This window comes from Nicrophorus vespilloides, unplaced genomic scaffold, assembly GCF_001412225.1.
Source record: "Nicrophorus vespilloides isolate i.1.1-1 unplaced genomic scaffold, Nicve_v1.0, whole genome shotgun sequence".
In the NCBI taxonomy this organism is placed as follows: domain Eukaryota; kingdom Metazoa; phylum Arthropoda; class Insecta; order Coleoptera; family Silphidae; genus Nicrophorus; species Nicrophorus vespilloides.
In genome coordinates, this window is record NW_017096100.1 from 84,364 (window position 1) to 101,579 (window position 17,216).

The 17,216-nt window shown below is 27.6% G+C and overlaps 1 protein-coding gene across 1 annotated transcript; it reads left to right on the forward strand.

Moving 5' to 3' along the window:
- Positions 1-1,609: 1,609 nt before the first annotated feature.
- LOC108569564 lies at positions 1,610-17,188 on the forward strand. Its single transcript, XM_017931152.1, has 4 exons — positions 1,610-1,839; positions 15,096-15,152; positions 15,212-15,368; positions 16,663-17,188. Exons 2-4 carry the CDS (start codon positions 15,138-15,140, stop codon positions 16,926-16,928), a joined length of 438 nt encoding a protein of 145 aa, XP_017786641.1. The 5' UTR covers positions 1,610-1,839; positions 15,096-15,137; the 3' UTR covers positions 16,929-17,188.
- Positions 17,189-17,216: the final 28 nt, after the last annotated feature.

Below are 17,216 nucleotides of genomic sequence, written 5' to 3' on the forward strand. Positions count from 1 at the left end.
TTTTTTTATTAGTCACTTATCTTAAATAATTACCGAATTAAACATTTTCGAATGAATTTTTACGAATTTTATATAATACTTTATTGATTAATTTTGTAGAACATTTACATCTTAAGTTATGAACTATTAAGTAATTAATATTTTTTGTTTTCGTATTGTATTAGATTCTGTTTTCATGACTTTTCAATTATTTTTTAAAGTACTTTTTTCTAATTGAATCACATAGAAAGTTCTATATTCTCGAGATCGTGCATTTCCGTAAGAGGTGGGGTGGAAAAGGTCAGAAAGGGAGACATAAATGCGACTTTAATCGAATAAAAAGTAATGAAAAGATAAATTTAATTTAAATTGAATTATGAAATGATTTGTTTATTAATCCTTAGATTTTTGATAGAAAATTGAAGATTATAAGAAAATTAAAACAAATTTATATTAAATATAAATTTAATATAAACTTATAGTTTATGAATAAATAGAACCAAATTATTTCGTTAAAGTTTACAGAAAAAAAAAGATCAATCAATATACTGTTAAGTTGTAAATGGAAGATCGACTTTGAAATAAAACATAAAATATTATGTAAAACATATAATTATTGATTTACAATCAAATTACTTATGTTAATTTAACACATTTTTTTCTATATTTTCGACTTTTTTAATTATTTCTTATAATATTTAAATAACAATAAGATATAAACAAATATAATAAATTAAACATATTTATATAATCATAATAATGAAGAAAATATTAATTGTTACAAAGTTTTATTGACCATTGGTTTTTCCAGCCCATTTCTTGTTTACATTCAGTTTTCAGAAATTTATAATAGTATATTTTTTAAATTTTTAAAATATATGTTAAAAAATTGCTAAAATGTATATATAACTATTTAAATAATATTTATTGCAACAATAAGAAATGAAAAATAAAAACTTATTACAATAATAAAAAAAAAACTAGTGGAAATGTTTATTGACCATAGATATTTGTGCCCAATTTTTAGAGATATTTTGATACAAATATAATAAAAAAAAATGAAATTGCAAGAAGAATATACTAGCAAAGTAACATATTTAGTTCAATTTTAAATGCATTTTAATATTGAAAGAATAAGCATTTGCACTCTAGATCCTTTTCAGGAATACATTACTACAGCGACATTTTTAGTTCAATTATTCATGCATTGAAAGTCGAAAGAGAACTACTTAGAAAGATAGATTTTGCGATTTTTACTACAAGACTTAAATTGGATGACAGACGTCTTTACACAATGAAGTTAAAAAATAATGCACTTTAATATACAAAGAGATGCATTTACTCCATATACTGTTAAAAATGTCATCTTTAGTTCAATTATAAGCTGCAATTGAACATATAAAGAGAATTTGCTACGTATGTTACATGACTTAAATTGGATGGCAGAGGAAAATGCAGAATGAGATTTAAAGATCCATTTAGATGGGAAAATCTGGTTAGGAAGTCGGGAAGCAGCAGCATCCAGAAGCGTATAAAATGGGGTGGGGGTGTGTATTGATATGGATATAAGAAGCAACAAGTTGTGCGTTCGGAGTGGTGGATGAAAAGTCGCGCCGTGTACGATATCAATACTAATTATCTTCTGGTTGGGGCAGTCGCGCTCCTCTCGCACAGGTGCTCACCATACACGCAGCTATAGTTTCACTCAGGTGGTCTTCCGCTTCGGACGAACAACAGTTGCTTCTCTGAACACGGATTATCCGGGTTGTTTCATCCCAAAGCCGATCATCACCTTTTGTTGCAAAAAAGAGTGTTTGTTCCTGGTCAACTTCAACTACCAACCAGCTCAATTTTAAAACCGTAAGCATTCTTAGATTAATTTGTGTATATTTTTTTTATGAGATTCAAATATAATAAAAAACTTCAAATTTTCAAAGCGAATTAACACATTAAGACAAATATTTTTTATTTATTGCTTAAATTAATATTTTAACAAAATCATTCTGATTTTTTTTCTATATAATTTTGTATATTTCATAAAAATAAATAAGCCAGTTATTTTCATGTTATGAAAACAATTTACATTGAATTTGTTTGAATGAAATATAAGAAAATATTAAAGAATCTTAAGACATTTTTTAAATAAATTTAATAAAGATTGTTCACATTTGGGAGAAACACTACCCATTGTATGATGATTAAATAATCATTATCATCAATATGAACTATATAAAATGTTCTAAACTAAACACATTTAAAGATTTCATTGCCAATGCAATTTGATATATTCTTGTGTTTCTTTATATAATTTTTAAAAATGATTTATATTTAAAACATGTAAAGAATATAAGTTTACTAATTCTATATATTCAGCAGTTTTCATGAAAAAAAAAATCAAATTTTCAACTTTTTATAAAGCTAAATAAATCTCTAGTAAATAACAAACAATATTGAATAAAAATAATTGTCCGGTTGAAAAATCTTTGAACGAAAGGAAGTTTTATTTTTATTGAAGAAAATAAATAATATCAATAGGATGTAAAGACTAAAATATATATATAGATGTAATATCTTTCATTTTTCGTGGTGTCATTGCGTGGGATTGTCAAGAATTGGAATTTAACCCTTCGCTACATATTTTTAGGTATTACCTAGTATTACTGAGATTTGCGAGAAATATCCAAATAAAACATAAAATACTTCCTTTGAAAGATCTGAATGCCAAACTCTGGATGTTTTATTACCTTTCTCAGTAATATTTTCTATAAATGAAAGACTATTTTTTTATTGACGAAAGACGTATGTATTTATTTATTATATTGCATCCAACAAATAACATTATTTAAGATTGAATTGTAATAAATCTTAAGTAATTCGTGGAAATGAAACGGAGAGAGTCGAGTTTAAATAATTAATGGACCTCCTCCACGTCTTTACTTAATTTTTAAAGAAAAGGCCTAAACCAATTGGGTAGAGTTGCCTTTTACATAATGAATCTTCAGTAAAACATCAGCAAATGTATTTATTATCCATTTAGCACACTCAGGAAATGCGACAGTTTAGGTTGTTTTCTTCTTCGAATATAACAATTTAAAATAATTAATTAACTATTAAAAACAAATGTAATTGCTATAAAGTAATTAACAATAATTAATATAATCTATTTTCTCATAGACTTTATGTTTCGTACTTAAAAATGATCAAAATACAGTGAAACCTCACTTAACGAATTTAATCCGTTCCAAAATTTCCGGATTTTTAGTCGTATAGTGAAACATATTAAAAAATACACATAATATGTGTACACAAGTTATAAAAAAGATGTAGCAGGCGCGCAATCCGGAACTTCTATTCCCAACGTCACTCGTTATGCGAAACATCTCTCGTTAAGCAAGTCATTTTTCTTACAATTCATTTTTCTCGTTAAGCTATGTTCCACTGTATTCTGAAACATCGTTAAATTCAATACAATTTACTTGATCAAAGCAACTTCGAAATGTACTTGTATTATTACCCAAGTGGGGTTGTAAAACAAACTGAAAATGTATGATTTATGCATGTTTCCTATTATGATATTATCCTTGAAAGGATATTTCTATTACAATTACATTTGTACTACGTTTATTGTCTAAAATCAGTCATTGTACTTCAGGTATAAATGACCCATATGATATTCTAGTTAATATTTGTCATTTTATTAGCTGCTGTTCAGTTTAATATCATTAAAACTGAAATCTATCAATTGAACATATACATTTGTGTCTTTATATAAATAATTTGTATAATGACTCTAAGTGATTTTGGAACTGTTCAAAATTTGATTTTTTTTTTCATGAAGCGACTTAAAAATGTGATAATCCGAAGGTGTAATATCAGGTGAATAATACACCATGTTACAGAACATCTAAATCAAGTACTCTTATTGTTCTCTGCGTAATCCTTGCTGCATGTGATCTTGTTATGTAATGCTACTGAATTCTTCTTCACTTCTCATACCCAGTAAAAAAAATTCTAAGAAATGGATCGGTTTTATATCTGAGAAGAAATTTTCTTTCTGGATTTTCTTATCTAGTTTTTTTGATCAATGATTTTTTACTGTTAACCTTGAACCAACAAGATCTTGTGACAATTTCTTGATAGTTTTATGCCATTGAGTTTAAAGTATCATTTATATATCTTAAGAGATATCCGTAATTATGGTTTGCCCTTGAACTTCCTATTACCATTTTGCAACTATCTATAGCACTTTCAAGGATTCAATACATCTCCATAAATATCGTAGATAGTCTAAATAGTTTCCTTTGATTTCAATCCTTTATCAAGTAAAAGCAGCCTTAATCATTATGTTAATTTGTAGCATATTGATGAAGGTGAAAAATAATATTAGTACCTATTAGTTAATGGTGGTAATTAAGTTTTTATAAATGTAATTATCATTATTATATCGAATATGGCGCCAAATATGACATTTTTTAACCTAAAGCAGTACAGAAAATGTAGTGCATGCATTTGACGTGGTGACGTGCCCAATAATGTCCAGCGCGCTTTTGTTACTCTGCGCTTTTGTCGTCACTATGTAAAAAGTGTCATTTATGGTACCAACCTAAGTGAAATCTATAGGTTTCATTAGTTTTAACTAATAGAATATTAAAATTACTTAGTTTACACAAAATTACATAAAAGATTTATCAACGAGTTGTTTAAGAAGTGAAGATAACTTCATAAGGATTCAATTTTTTAATTATGTTTGTTACATAATTTTCTCTATGGTTTCGCCTCGAACAAGATTGTTTAGTAATCATTTATTTAATGAATTTTTCACTGTGTAAGTTCATTTTTTTTTCTGTTGGTACACTTCATATTGATTGTATTTCATTTGTCGAACAATACGAATTCGCGATTAAAACGCGTGACGTTAATTGTTTTATTAAATTAAAATATTCTATTTTTTGTTCCTGCGTTGGTGGCAATTCTACAAACTGAATGGAGCACAAAACTTCATGGACACAAATGCACGTCATTATTTCGAATCGATTCGTATTATATAAATATAATTATTCCATATAAAATGGTACACAAATTTGTTAAATTCCAATCAAAAGTATTCATTGCGCAATGAATGCTCTAATAACGAATTGACGATAAAAAGAAATAATAAAAAAAGTCAGTGTTGATATATATGAAATTATTATTTGTGGAGAATGTAATTAATTTAATTGCACGCTGATTGATTCATTAACAGGAAAAGTTATTGTGTTTTAGGAAACAAAGCAATTTGTTCAAATAATAGGAACATTTTAAAATGCAGCAATACCTCGTATAGTGCGTTTTTATTCAGTCCGAATTTTAATTAAACAATCAAAAATAAATTATAATAATTACAACAACAAAAATATTTCTTATACATAAATAATCGATTTATTTTCTATAAAATCAAGTTTCTTTCTTAAAGTCCTCGATTAGTCCAGTTTCAAACAGTGCGGAACTGATTACCGGCACTGTGAGAGGTATTGCTATATTGTATAAATAAAATGAAAATTTAGTTAAAACAAATAGAATTTAAGTATATTAAACAAGATAAAAATATGTTACTTTTATCAACAAATTATCACCTCTCATAATATTTTCAACTAAGAAGTGTCTAAATTTATAAAACTTATATATTTTGCAAAGAATCTATCGAAAATGTTTTAAAATCATAATAAATACTTAATTATACTTAGAAAGAAAAGAAATCAAATCAATAATATTTAATAACCATTATTTTGGGATTAGTAGGTTCAATAATAAAGTTTTCAATTAACATGATGGAAATATAACAATAATTGTAACAAATTTACTATTTAAAAAATAGTAAAAAATGATAATTTTAAATTAATTTGTACTGTTTCTTAATTAGAAGAAATGACAGATTCGAAATAAGAAATTTATAATTCTGGTATAAAAATAAAGTTTTCCATCTTGAAGCTAATAAACTTTGTTGGTAATAAATGATTGCAGTAAAATAATTCCATCAAATTTTATATTTACAAAATGTAATAAAAAAACTTAAATACAATTATTTTCTTTTTTATGTTGCTAATAAAGTTATTACGGTTTAGCATCATGTTTACAATTCTTCAGTCATTAAGTTTTTATTATGTAAAATATATATTGTGAATGAAAATGTGTATAAAGTAAATTTTTCAATTAAATAACAAATTTTATAATTATGAGAAAAAGAAATTGATAATTAAGCAAAAAAAGTTGAAAAATAATTCAAAATATGAAAAACTTTAAAATTCCAAATAATAAACAAAAATTAATAGAATTCAACGTTTTAAAATTATTATTATTATGACAAAATCAGTTGTAAAAATCCGGTTTCTCCATGAGAAAATAAAAAGAAATTTGATTTATGTAAATTCATTTATTTTAATTTAATAAATATATTGTATAAAACTTTATTACTAATAGATTTTTTTTAATCTATTTAAATTTGTGAAATTACAAAATAAATGTACAATTTCACGAATTTATTTAATTTATATTAATAGCTACGTAAATACTAAGATTAGACATAAAACAAAAGAAAAAATATAAAAATAACTGTTATATAATTCAATATATTTGTGAAAAATTGTTATGAACGTCGCTGTGAGGCTATTATGTCTGTAACAAAGTTTGTAATCTGTGACGTGAAGAACTGAGTCAACGAATTTCATTCTTCCGACGAAGGAGCAAAAATGATCTTATGCTTGCGTGTATATATATATATTAAAAAATCTTATGATTCTCTATGAAATTAAATACAAGGTGTACAGGATAATCTCACCAGAAAGGAGCGCTGATTGCGAAACAAATTGAATGAGCCGAACACCGTCTCCTTATTTCGAGCGAATGCAGAATTTTTCTAAACAAAAAAAAATAAAATGTAAATAAATAAAGAACAAGCGCCAAAGAAAATGGTATAAATGGAAAGAGAAAATGCGCTCATTTGCGATCAAGACATTTCATTAAATTGCATTAAACCAATGAGAGAGAGAGTGAGAAATGTTTACGTAATTAACGTTGCTGTTTCATTTTGGCTTCCGTTTTCCACCTGAAAGACTCCTGATTTTTCAGGAATCGAAGCCGACGTACGCTCTCGTAACGGGATTACTTCACCTGTGAAATGCAATTAATATCGACGCGTCTCACCTTTCGCAACGAATCATCAACGGACAGTTTAACAAGTTTTCACTAAAAACCGGAAACGTTTTTTTACAAAAAAAACAAATGAACATTGTTGCATTCGTTAATGAAACCGAACGGAATTCGTGTAATTGATATTTGCTTCCATACATAATTAGTTCATTAAAACTAATTCACCGTAATTAATGGAAAGTATCGGATCCGAACGAACGTTATTTCAATTATTATTATGCAGTTAATAAAGTAAATTTACGCAAATTTTCTATACGAAATTTTGCAATTGTATTGTTTTGACGCACTTGATGTTATATAATATAATTATTTAGTTGCGTGGGAACCGGAGGGAATATTAACGGTGAATTCTGTATGAAATCGGAGCCCGAAACTTTTCTCGCACTTAGATTAACTCAATTAAGACAGTTCAAGGAACTTCTCCACTTCTTTTAAACTAAGATCATTGTTTTCTATTTTTTTTTTTCTTATAATTTCTTTAAACTTTAAGAATCTAAGATTTTCTACGATCAATACTAAACATAATTAGTAATTCATTTACTTTTTTTTAATAAATTTGTACACTTGACAAAAAAAAAACCTAAACTAGAATTTAAACTGTTTCCTATTACAAGTCAATAATCTGTAACTAAATTGTCTTATGTAATTTAATCAACATATTTTAATGTTAAATGTAGTTTTTACAATAAAAAGCACTTTTATTGTACTTTTTATAGCCTACATTAGGTTTATTTTTTTTCTGTGATGTGTTGAGCAATATAAGTTCTTTTAAGGTCTATACTGTACGTGATTCTACCACCTTGTTGAATATAACAAAATGTTCTATTTCTATACAATTTATAGAAAAACATAAACTTTTGTTTTGAATAGTTTATAGTAATTTATTGAAGGTTATGAAAGCTTATTTATGTTTAAGTTAGATTTCTTTCATCAATTAATTTAGGTAAAGAAAAGGGCAATTGTTACATATAATTATATAAGATAATTGAAACATAGTTTCATTATTATAATCATATTTAATCTGTAAGTACTACGGATGGGTCAGAATGACCCACCTGAAAATTTGTTTTCATTTGCATTCTACTGTAACGCACTTTTCTATAAGAGCAAAGCAGTCGCGGCGAGAGGTACATAAAATAAATACATACAATTTAGAGTATATTTGAGGTCAAAATGACCCGTTATTATGTTCTTGTAATATCATCAATATTTGGATTTCAAAGTTCTATTTTTTTCCAATTAATCAAAAAAAAATTGCCAAACTGTTTTGAGCAATAAAATAAGTTTTAAATGATATTAAATTGTGTTTGTTGTAAAAATTAATAATTTGTTCTATTTTTTTTTAATATTTAATAAACGGGTCATTTTGACCCATAGGTTGTACTTGTGTTTTATTTCATTTTCATTGTGTTAATGTTTATTGTTATATTAATACAAGTGTTTCAAATTAATTATTAAAAAGCAGTGAAAACATTATTACTTGTTAGATAGTTGCTAATTTGTTTATACAAATGAAAACATGTAAATTGGACAGATTTTACTGAAAAATTTAACGTGTATGTAATTAATTTGAAAATCAAATTTTGCTCCAAACTACATGCATGATGCATATGTTTCCTGCAATGTTCGGAATTCCATAATAATACAGTAGACTTTAATAAGGGTTTCAATTAACAGAAATCCTTTGAAATGTAATTAAAGCTCCCACAGTTCTGTGCATTATTAATGTAAAAGCACTCCCGTGGGAGAATCCGAGAAATAACATATAGAAATTATTACAAAAAAATAACACATAACAAACGGAAATAACGTGGATAAATCACCAACAAAATAAAAATTCAGTTAACCGAAAACGTATAATTGGATTTCACATGATTTACACTTAAGGGCACTTCCAGACTCATATATAGAAAATAAGTGGAAATATTGTAAACACGATGTGAATGTCAGAGTCGAATTTGAGCAATCAACGTTTCGTTAATTATCGTGATCGAAAAAAAAAGATGTTAGCTGTACGTGGAAGTGCAATTCCGGTCATTGCATGGCAGCAATTTCCTGTTTATCTGAAGAGAGAGAAAAAAATAAGAAAGAAAAAATAAGATTTTGTAACAGAAATCGATGTGCAATATTATTATATGGGCTGGATTTTAATTAAAAGCTCAATGCTCGATGTTTTTCTTTCTCCTACGATGCGACGTCCTTCCTACGGCGGGCGCTATGAGGCTGCACGGTAAACATCGATTTGTTTGTGTTGTGCGAAATTAACCGACATTCATTATACGTGAAGGAGGGACACAGCAAAATAGGGCCCGAAGGATGGAATAATCTTAGGACGGAAATCATTGCAGCCAAAGCGATATTCGCGAAGATGTTGTCCGTATAATTTCGTTACGTTTCGCAGGATAATCGTTTTGTCGGTATTAATTATACCGACAATGTTTCTCGTAACAGCGGTTGTCAGCTGTAATCGCAGCATCGAAGCATCAACAAAAATTAGGGATAAAGATGAGAGTGGGACGTAGCAACACCAAAAAAATAAATGTAAAGAGAATGGTAATGGTAATGGAAGTCGAGGGATTGGAAGGATATTAAGAATTAAGGCACTGGAAGGAAAGGTATTTGTTTTGTTTTCTGCTACAGTCGAATTACAGGATATTCCTCTTATTCTGATGTAATTCCATTTCATATTCGAATTTATAAAACCATTGTATACATTTAAAGAAAAGTAAATGAAACTTAATTTATTATAATAATTTATAAGCAGAAATATTTAGGCCAATGAAATAAATAATATTATTTGTATTAATTTTGTTTAAATCCAAAATATATTTATTGTGATTTAATCCCAATTTTATATTTTAATTAAATAAAAACATTGTACAATAATATTTTACATATTGCAGCTATGATTAGTCCGGATTTACTATAATCCGGTTTAAAAAAATTCAAAATAAACTCAATTTTAATTGAGCAAAATATAAATAAATTTACAAATATTTTTTTTACATGTGAATAATTATACAATTTCTCTGTTATTTGTATGTTTTAATTCTTCGATTAGTTCGGTTTCAGATAATACGGATTACCCGCACTATGCGAGATATTTCAGGATATTTATAATAAAATTATTGGAACGTGATCTGAAGTCCAACTCATATCACTCTTATATAAAATTATTTGTTTGTATTAAAATTTATGTAATATTGAAATATTAAATAAGATTTTGCATGCAATATTAAGACCTGTTTACGTATTACAGTTATTTAATTAAAAAAATTCTGACACAAAAAATATCACTTGAATTTTATATAAATTAAGTATATTTTTTTTATATAAAACTCCATTAAAAAAAAATTCTTGGATATAAATTTATAATTTACTGATTTATTAAAACATAATAAAAAAATTAGCAATTTTAGCAATTTTTTATATGGATATTACGTAAAATTAAGCAAATACTTATATAAATAATTGTGTATAAGTTACTTGTTATATATTTTTTTTATTTGAATTGAAAAATATGTTTTTTTTATTAATATTAATGACTTTGAAAGCTAGTTACTAAAATGTATCAAAATATTAGTACTAAATTGTTTTATAAAATTATTAGACAACGAATTAATTTCGTAATTTTTATTAACGTTACTCGGCAAGTAATGTGTTGGACTTAATGTGTTTTATAATAGTAATATTAGTGTTGGGTACTTTATATAATGTTGCATGAGCATTAGTTTTAACACATGTATTTTTTAATGTGAAACATTACTTGGCAAGTATCATTCTTATAGTAATACTTATTTTCATATAACTTTGCATCAAGAATGTGCATAACATGACACATTCTTTCCATAATTTGTGAAACTACTTGGCAAGACTTAAGTATCTTAATTATGTAATTTTTAATGTAAAACAAATTCAGGTGCTTATATTCCAGAAACGAAATTATTGATTTTTATCTACATTCATTTTCAAGTACTTAATCTTGTTTCTTTAACTTTAATAGCTCACAAATGGTTTATAATTGAATTTCCCTTGTTCGTCTCAGATAATTACATTTTCTTGAAAAAATATCATGTAGCGTTTACTGTATTTTACAAAAGCAATACTTATTTTAGGTATTTTATATAATTTTTTAATATGTATAACTACTTTGCAAGTATCATGTAGCGGTTAGTGTATTTAAATAAAGCATTACTTACTTTAGGTATTTACGATAAACCTGCATCAATACTGTAAATGATACATACTTTTCTTAATTTGTAAAACTACTTGGCAAGTATCATGTAGCGCTTACTGTATTTCATAAAAGCAATAGTTATTTTATGTATTTCATATAAATTTGCATCAAGAATGTGCATGATATGACACATACTTTTCTTAATTTGAAAAATTACTTGGCAAGTATCATGTAGCGTTTACAATATTTTATAAGAGCAATACTTGTTTTAGGTATTTCCAATAAACCTACATCAATGACACATACTTTTCATGATGTGTAACATTACTTGGCAAGTATCATACAGAGCTTCATGTTTTTTTTTCTCAAAGTAATACATATTTACTTATCAGCTCTGAAAACCAATAATACGCTGAATATTTACCTTGAAATCTTTTATATAACATAATCTAGATGCGGAACGTTGTAAGATTATAAAAAGAGAAAGTTACCTGTCTTTCTTAGGGGACTATAAAACTTTGAAATTTAAATTCGTGATAAAAGAAATAAGTTGATAAAACAAAAACAAATATTTTTTTTCTAGAATTTCATACAACGAAATGCGCTCAACAAATGTTAATACTTCTCATAACTGATGTTAACATGCACGTAACGTAAGATTCAGAAACGCTGAAAGTTCTCACAGTGAGCATAATCAGCCCTGAGGGACTGAAAAACTTCGACATCCGCAGCGTCGCGAGTAATTCTAGAAAACTATTTGCCGACTAAAAGCTTCCTCATTAAAGAATCCTATTACGACATGTCTAAGTTATCCATTGAATTACTGAACTATCGCCAAGACACAAAACAAACAAAATGAAGAGGAAATCCATTCCGCACATCGTAAATTCAAAATGAGGTCATCGCGAGTATGATTATTATTCGGAGACAATAATTAAAAACTTTTTTTTTTAACATTAACACAAAATACGTGCACACTTTGTAACAAAACGCAATTAAACCGGACGTAATATTAGTCACCACCACGAAATTTACACGTTTTCACCATACACAACGCATTTTCCTCACTCGATGCATTATTTTGTACATTGTTCTATCTTCGCTTCGGTCTGGTACAAACAAACTGAAATACGCGACTTTAATTAGACATTTTGTTGGAAACGGTTTATTATTAAAATTATAATGATTTCATGTTTTATAAATAGGGGATGAGAGTTTTGTATACTCGGAAATTAAAGAAACGGTAGCATTAAAATTCATTTGTTCTTTCAATTAATGTTATTTTTATTTTGCTAAAAATAACACTCTTCTGTATTATAATTGGATTTGCTGTTTAATGTATTAATTGGATTTGCTTTTATTAAAAATACATCAAAAATAAATTTAAAATTAATTTAATTTTTTATAAATAAATTTACTTTTAATAATAAATCATTTTTATTAAATTTATTAACGTATAAAGCTTCGAATTTTATAATTAAAAAAAAAGAATATACTAAAACAAAACATATTTAAATTCAAATTAAACTAAAGTAGAGATAAATAAGTAACTGTGACATTAACAAATTTAAAATATTAGTAAAGTGTAAGTAAAGTCGTATTTAAATAAACTTGTGTCAATGTTGTGCTAATTAACTAATTTTTAATACTTAATTCATTTATTTAACTTTAATAGCCAACAAATAATTGAATTTCCCATGTTCAGCTCAGAAAATTACAATTTTTTGAAAATATGATTTTTTTTTTTGTTGTTTAAATTAAACTAAAGAAAAATAGTGTTTAAAAGATTTTTATCAAATGTTATAAATCTTATTTTGTTAATTATATTTTATATTTTTTGCTTCAGAAACCCCCTTATTTCAACTCATGAAATTTTACAAATTTAATGGTAGACGCGCCAGGTCTATAAATTTTATTATAAGTGCAATTTAAAAATTGAACTTATTGATTATATATATTCAATGTTATTCAATAATATAATTGAATTAAGTCTTAAAAACAACATTCACACACTTTTTTACAACGTTGCGTTTTTTTTTGTATTCTTCATATGTGTTAAACACTTTTGATAGAATTTTAAGTGGTAAAAGCCAAAACTCGTTTTACGTCCATTAATATTACACAACATAAAATCAATATCAAATACGCTTTTCTTTATTTGCTTATTTCAGTTTATATAAATTTCATAAATTATTCATCAATCAATTGTATATATTGATTTTAAATATACATTTCACATTTTATTTCATATAATTTTATCCTAAATTTTATACAAAAGAAGAAAAAAAAAGATAATAAAATATTTTAAAATTTTCTTACGAAGGAACATACACCTATTTTTAACTGAAAAATGAAAAAAAAAACTTTAACTCTAATTCTAAAAAATGAAAAAAAAACTTTAACTGTAGGATCTGTTTGAATATATTGGATAAATCATATTTATTTTTTAAACTTTTCAGTTCATTCGTTATACTTTACAAAACTTTCAGGATTTTTGAAACTGAGATTTATATTGTTTCGTAGTAAGCGGTGTTGCGTCGTAGGTTAAAACTTACGTGACTTTGTAGTAATAAAAACGTGTGTTTCAGTTAGGAACAGCAATATATGGGCAAAATATGATTTCTTTCCTCACGGTTCACCTATTCAGCTGGGAGATTTGAACGGGAAGAAAAAAAGGGAACCTGCACACATACACACAGCATCCGCGGCATTCCTCTTCGATAGTATCAAAGCATTTTCGCATGCATGGAAATGTATCAAAGCGATTTTATGTAGATGCAATTGCATTCATCCGTCACACACCATACTCTTCCATTCGAATCTAATTTTCCAATTTCGTTACGTCTCTCTCGCGCGTTTTTCATCATTTCCACAGCATTTTCCATCGCACTTGGAAACTCCAATCGAACTGCGTTTAAGAAGAAGAATAAGTTGATTAGCGAATACATCGATCTTCCTACAGTATTGATTGCGAATGTCGTACAGCCGTCATTGTGAAAGATATTAATATTGCAGATGCATTTGATAGATAGAGCCGCTTAGACATGATACATATTGCATTTTGGTTTCGGCCTGTCCCCATTCCCGCTTTTATCATCGCAACAAACAATCCATTTTATACCAAAATGCGGAATGAATTTGGTCGTGCCAACCATCGACACTTTCGCATTTGTAATTATTATCCGCTTTGCATCTTGCACTTTGCTTCCTTTGTTCTACGATGCTAAAGCTTATATAACGGCGCAGCGCGGTCATTGTATTCTGTAATGCAAGTACATTCTTGTTGCGTCACTCATAAGATATTTGAATTTGTATGCTCGGTTGCATATGAATCTGTTAATTAACAATTCATTCAATTTATACTAAAATTCGATCTTTCAATTTCCAAACTATGAAACATTTTCTGAAATAGGACAAATTATTTTGAATCGTGATTTAGGGTTTTTCTACTACTTCTTCTTAAAAATAGTCTCTAAAAGTGTGAATTTTACAAATCTCATAAAATTATTTAAAATGTTCATCAAAATACTGAAGTTGCAAGTGCATTTTTGACTTTGTACAAATTATTTTGAATTGTAATTTGTCACTTTTATTATAAAAAAAATACTTTTTCTTTGGATTCAATTGTCTTAATAATTTCTTATTTTCAAATCTGAAGAAATTAATCAAGGTTTTTCATCAAAATACTATATTTTACTAAATTTTGTAATTTAAATTATTATTATTATTATGTGTTATTTTCTTATGTTTTTAGTGGACAATTGGTTGACACTGGAAATCGCTTCTTTTTGAAACTATGGCGAAAACTGATGTAAGAATTTAATTAATCTGTCTATAAAAATATTAAAGAACATCAATATTTTTACGTAGGTGCATCGCATCATCTTCTTATCGGCAATACTCTGCATACTCGGAGTTTCTGGAAAATCCGTGGATCTTCCTCTTTGGAAGACTCAGACCAACGAGGAGATGCAAGAACTTTCCAAGAGCGACGACCCACTTTTCGACCCACGAAGCGACGTACAAGGTACGAATAGTCTCCACAATGCATTCAAATCCATTAAATTATATGAAACAAACGAGAAACAAAAAAAAAAACATCAACAACAACGAAGCGAAAAGCAGATGCAACACGGTTTTGCTTTTCGCAAATGTATTTTTACAACGCTTAATTGAAAATGTCCGCGCTTGTTTTTTTACTCTGCAAATTCAATTTAATAATTTGTATTTTTTTTAATATATATATATATACATTTCGCATGTATTCTTTTCCTAAACACTACGAAATTGAATAATTCGTAAACGGCGTTGAAAAAGAAGCGAACTGGAATTACTTTTACTTTGATATCCGAAGACAATTTTGTTTTCCGGCTTTGCCAATTAAGAGATACTCCCGATTTGCGATTCCCTTTGTAGATTTTTTTTTTAAAGGAGGAATACTTTCTGGATTAACTTGCGCCGCGGGAAACGATGCCACGTGGATGTTGTTGCACTGTTTCAATAATGATAAAGATAATTGTGTGTGGTTTGGTGAAATCATGAAAGGAATTAATTTAATTATTTTACTGTTTCAAAACAGCTGAAATTGAACGAATTTAACAAAATTAAATTTTATAATTTTACAATATTTCCATTAAAACTCAAATAAGGTTAATCATTTCCAACATTTATTTAATTCTTAGAAAGTTATTCATATTTTTTTTCTTAACAATTCAATCAATTTCCAATTGAATTATCAAAATAAAGTAGTTTAAAATCTATCACAACAGAAAATAGTCATATCTAATCTACGTACATGCAAATCAATGAAAAATAAATTAAATATTCTTACATAAGTGCAATATATTTGTCAAGATATATAAATAATAATAATATATCTTAAGTAATTATTAAGTTTGATGGATCAATCAAGAACATGGGCTAAAAATTTGGCATTGTAATTACTTCCTTTAAAATATAGTTTATGAATGACCGATGCTTATAAAGTTAGTAGAATGCAGATTACTAATTACAAAGTTAATTAATATTTAAATTTAATTAATAAGAAAACACTTTCTCGTATAATTGTGCACACATAGAGCGACGTCTCTGGGCCTTCTTCATTTAACTTAAGTCTGTTGTTGTACAAATGAATGGTTGAGGGATGAGGTCTTGATAAATCCAAAAAAGTGTATATAATACACATAATAAAGAAAAATGTTTAAAAAAAATAATAAGGCATTTTAATTTGTTTGCTCGGAGAGGAAAATGAGTTACGTGACTCGACGCGACGTCCCTCAGATTTGTATTTTGTGAATCCGTTTTCGCTCTTCGTCTTTCAGATTTCGATGGCTTCGTTGGTGGTGAGGATGTGGACGAGGATGGAATAGAGGATCCGGATGATGATGATGATGATGCGTACGGGATGGTGCGCTACGACAAGAGGGGTTTCTCCATACTGACCCGTTGGAAGCCCTTCAACCGGATCGGGAAGCAGAGGACTTCTATCAGGGATATAAGTCGCATCCCTTTCACCGCCTACGATGTCGTCAGCGCGGAGACGCGGGCCTTCTCGAAGCCCTCGGGAGAGCCTCTGCGGTGGGGCTGAGACTTCATACTGACTCGACCAAAATAAGCAGGCATCTCGATCACTACTACTGTGCCCTCTGTCCCCCTTTTTCGATATGTAGCTTCCTTGATCCCCCACATTTAAAACCTGTTCCATGATCGACCTGTCGTTTACTATATTAATACTCTAAATATACTCTAATATTAATACCTACGTGTAACTACTTTGAAATTGTATAAGACTGGTCACAAGATTACTCTTTTGCGAATCTTCGATCTCGAATAAAGGTTAAAATTACATGGCTCGCTTCAAAATATTTTGTTTCTA